Source organism: Echinops telfairi, unplaced genomic scaffold, assembly GCF_000313985.2.
Source record: "Echinops telfairi isolate 266 unplaced genomic scaffold, ASM31398v2 ScPeMD7_44;HRSCAF=162, whole genome shotgun sequence".
NCBI classification, from domain to species: domain Eukaryota; kingdom Metazoa; phylum Chordata; class Mammalia; order Afrosoricida; family Tenrecidae; genus Echinops; species Echinops telfairi.
In genome coordinates this window covers 10,567,480-10,571,571 of record NW_022103942.1, presented here as the reverse complement: position 1 = coordinate 10,571,571, position 4,092 = coordinate 10,567,480, and the positions used below count along the sequence as shown (strand labels likewise).

The 4,092-nt window shown below is 42.1% G+C and overlaps 1 protein-coding gene across 1 annotated transcript; it reads left to right on the top strand.

Moving 5' to 3' along the window:
* Positions 1-3,206: 3,206 nt before the first annotated feature.
* On the top strand, positions 3,207-3,764 carry LOC101656092 (dual specificity protein phosphatase 18-like). Its single transcript, XM_004711216.1, has one exon. It carries the CDS (start codon positions 3,207-3,209, stop codon positions 3,762-3,764), a length of 558 nt encoding a protein of 185 aa, XP_004711273.1.
* Positions 3,765-4,092: the final 328 nt, after the last annotated feature.

Sequence of the window (4,092 nt, the reverse complement as noted above, 5' to 3'; positions counted from 1 at the left end):
AGGGAGAGGGAGAAAGAGACCAGGCTTCAACCCAATGCACCAAGATGTGAATACCACATACCGGCATGTGCTAGGGAACCAATACAGAGGTCTGTGGGGCCAGCCCGAATCCTAACTATGGGGAAACCCCCCTCCCCCATACACACACACAGAAGAATGCACTTCAGAGGACTGCACTGAAGCTACAGCTTGGGGAGAGGCACTTCTGATTAAAGCACACAGAGGAAGTGAAGAGGCATGGAGATGCAGGGGAACACATCCTGGCCCACCAAGCTCAAAGGACGATATTACTACTTAGAGCAGACAATGCAAACAGGACCATAGGGCCAGCCCCACCATGAGTCATGACGTCGCTCACTGAATCATAGTGCTATGGGGGACAATACTGGAGACACAGTGCAGGAACTGTGCCTAATCTCACCACATCACACTGGGGCGAAACAGTAAGGACATGCAACAGAGCAGCAAGGGGAGCAAAGTGATGAAACCCCTGGGGAATACCAAAAGCATACTTTGGAGAAAGTGTGGCACCCCATCAAACTCGACTGGAAAACACTCATAAAGGCCAACAAACTGAACTTGAACTATTTACAGGCTTTTCCATTTTTGTCTGTGGCTTTCATTTTGTTATTGTTATTTTTGTGTTGGATTTGTTGTTGTTGGTTTTGACTTCCTTTGTTGTTTTGTTTGGCTTTGCCTGGTTTTTGCGCTTATTAATTTCTCTGCATGTCTATCTAGATAAGTTAGGCAACATAAACAATTTGGAGATGAAAAGAATGGGACCAATGTTTCCGGGGGGTTATGGGAGAAGGGGAGGTGGCAGAAAGGAAGGGGGCCTGGAACCAATCCAGGGACAAGGGAACAACAGGTGAACTAAAATCAATGGACAGTAAGGCATAGGTTGCCTAGTTGGGCTTATTCAAGGGCAATGTAGCAGTGTGGAATTATTAAACCCAAATGAAGGCTGAAGAATAATGTGGGACAAAAGGATAGTAAAAGGAAATAGAGGAAAGAACCAAGTGGCAAAAGATATTTTCTAGAGGTCTAAATACAAGCATGTACACATATAAATATATTTATATATAACAAGAGGGGAATAGATCCATACACTTATATCTATATGCTAAGAATTAAAGGAACCCCTCAGGTGAGTGGTGAGAGTGGTGATACCGGGAGGGTGGAGAGAAGGTGGGTCTAGAAAGGGGGAACAAATTCCAAGGATCTACATATAACCTCCTCTCTGGAGGTCGGTCAACAGAAAAGCCGGTGAAGTGAGACGTTAGACAGTGTACGACATGACAAAATAATAATGATTTGTAAATTGTCAAGGGTTCATGAGGGAGGGAGGAACGTGGAGGGAGGGTAAACAAATGAGAGTGGAAAGCAGATGTTTTGAGAATGCTGATGGCAACAAATTTGCAAATGTGCTTGACACAATAGGTGTATGTATAGATTATGATAAGCATTGTATGAGCTCCCAATAAAATGATTAATAAAAATAAATAAAATTACAGATGAACATTGGGCCTGACTCAAGTACTCCCTCGACACAAGAACACTTGGTCGTAATAGTCCGGCATTCAGTGATGCTCACCTTCCCAATACAATCACTGAAGACAAAATGGGTGCATAAGCAAATGTGTTAAGAAAGCTGATGGTGACCAGATATCTAAAGATAAAGTATCTGAGGTCGTAAAGGCTTGAAGATAAACAAGTAGCCATCTAGCTCAGAAGCAGTAAATTCCACATGGAAGAAGCACACCAGCCTGTGTGATCATGAGGTGTCCATGGGATCAGGTATCAGTTACCTAAGACCCAGAACAAAAGCATGCCCAATGAGAGAGAGAGAGAGAGAGAGGATATGTGTGTGTGTGTGTAGACTTGGGACTCAAAGCCCATCTGTACACACTTAGACATCGCCTCACAGAAGGGTCACAAGGAAGAGATGAGCCACTCAGGGCGCAGTATAGCATCGATGAAACACACAACTTTCTTCTAGTTCTTTAATATTGCCTTCCCCCCACTATCATGACCTCGGTTCTACCTTACAAATCAGAGTAGACCAGAACATGCACAACAGGAAATCCAGGATAGATAAACACCTCAAGGCCAACAATGAGAATAGAGATACCAGGAAGATTAGGGGAAAGTGGGGGGAGGAAAGGGGAATTGATCACAAAGATCAACATGTAACTCCCTCCCACTGCAACAAACAATAGAAAAGTGGGTGAAGGACAACAGAGGACCATATAAGATATGAAAATAATAAGCTATAACTTATCATGGGTTCATGAGTGAGGGCAGGTGGGGGAGGGAGGGGAAAATGAGGAGTTGATATCAAGGGCTCAAGTAGAAAGAAAATGCTTGGAAAATAATTATTGCAGCATATGTGCAAATGTGCTTCACACAAGGGATGAATGTATGGCTTGTGGTAAGAGTTTTAAAAGCCGCCCCCCCCAAGTTATTTAATTATAAAAAAGTGAGGCTGGTAATTTCCAACTCCTGACTTTGCTGTGAACTGCCAAACTGGTAATCACTATCCATCAGGGCTCCTAATTTTTATAATTTTCTGCTTTCTTTAGGATTAAGGTTTCTCTGTGTCTTCTTTTCTTATTATTGTTGTAGGTCTTTTTTTGGGGGGGGATGGTTTTCTTTATATGAAACCCAAGATAGGTAAATCTATACAGACAATATATAATTAATTTCTTAGGGTTATGAACAATATGTTCTAAAATTCAATTTTATGAAGATTGCACACCTTTTTAATATATTCAAACTGTTGAATTGTATGTTAAGTAAATTATGTCCAAAAAACTTTTTTAAAAGACATTGTGGTTTGTGTGGATCTACAATTGAAGCATAAAATAAAAATATTGCAACATAACTTTTTTTTAAAGTCAAGAAAAATGAGAATTTGGGTCTGCGAAATAAACTCTTTTGAAGAAAAAAGACCGGGTATCTCTGAAGGCCTGGCACCACACAGTAACCAATGAGGCTTTCCTCAGCGGTGCTGCCATTTCCATGGAAACCAGAAGGTCAGATATTGGGGATTGTGATGTCAGGTCAGTATATCTCAGGCCCCTCTCCCCCAGACTCCTGCCTAAGACTTCGTGGTGCAGCTGCTGCCTGATTCAACTCGCCTGCCTTGAAAGAGTGATGCTCCAAACTGATCTGCGCAGTAAACCCTGAGATCCGAGACCTTGAAGATGGAACCTCAGCGTCTCCCTCCGTTACAGCAGACCTCAGTTGAGTGCCCAACTCAGATCACCCGCTGCTTATTCATCAGTAATGCTGCAGCAGCTAACAGCAAGGCCATGCTGTCCAGCTTTAATATCACTTCAGTTATCAACGCAACGGTGGACGTGGTGAACAAGTACTACGACGGCATCCAGTACGTGAAGATTCCTGTAGAGGATACACCCAGTTCTAGCCTCTACAACTACTTTGACCCTGTTGCGGATCATATTCATACAGTAGGAATGAAGCTAGGCCATACACTGCTACACTGTGCTGCTGGGGTTAGCCGCTCAGCAGCGCTGTGCTTTGCTTATCTCATGAAATACCACTGCATGTCGCTGCTGCAAGCCTACACTTGGACCAAGTCTTGCCGACCCAGGATCCATCCCAACAATGGCTTCTGGGAACAGTTAATCCTGTATGAATACAAGTTGTTTAACAAGAACACCGTACACATGGTCAGCTCAAAGATGGGTATGATCCCTGATGTCTACATGGAGGAGGCCGGTTCGAAGGTGCCGAAGTGAGCCAAGGCTGCCAGTAAGTCCAATTCCAAAGTTGAACTTGAATTCAAAACAGTTCAAAAGTTGAACTGTTGTTCAAAATTAATTAGTATCTGTAAAAATAAAATTGTTACATGTAAAAAAATCAAAGGACATTGCATTGCTTGAAACTTATTTAAGGTTTTTTAAAAAAGAAATGTTTTATTTATTAATCAATCTGGGTTTTTAAACCAATGCATTACGCTTTGTGGAAATGATCAGCCAAGTGGTTGGGGAAAATATCTCTAAAATGAAACTTAAATTGTTCTGTTTTATTGTTTTATGTGAGAAAGTTGTTATGAATAGGACCGTG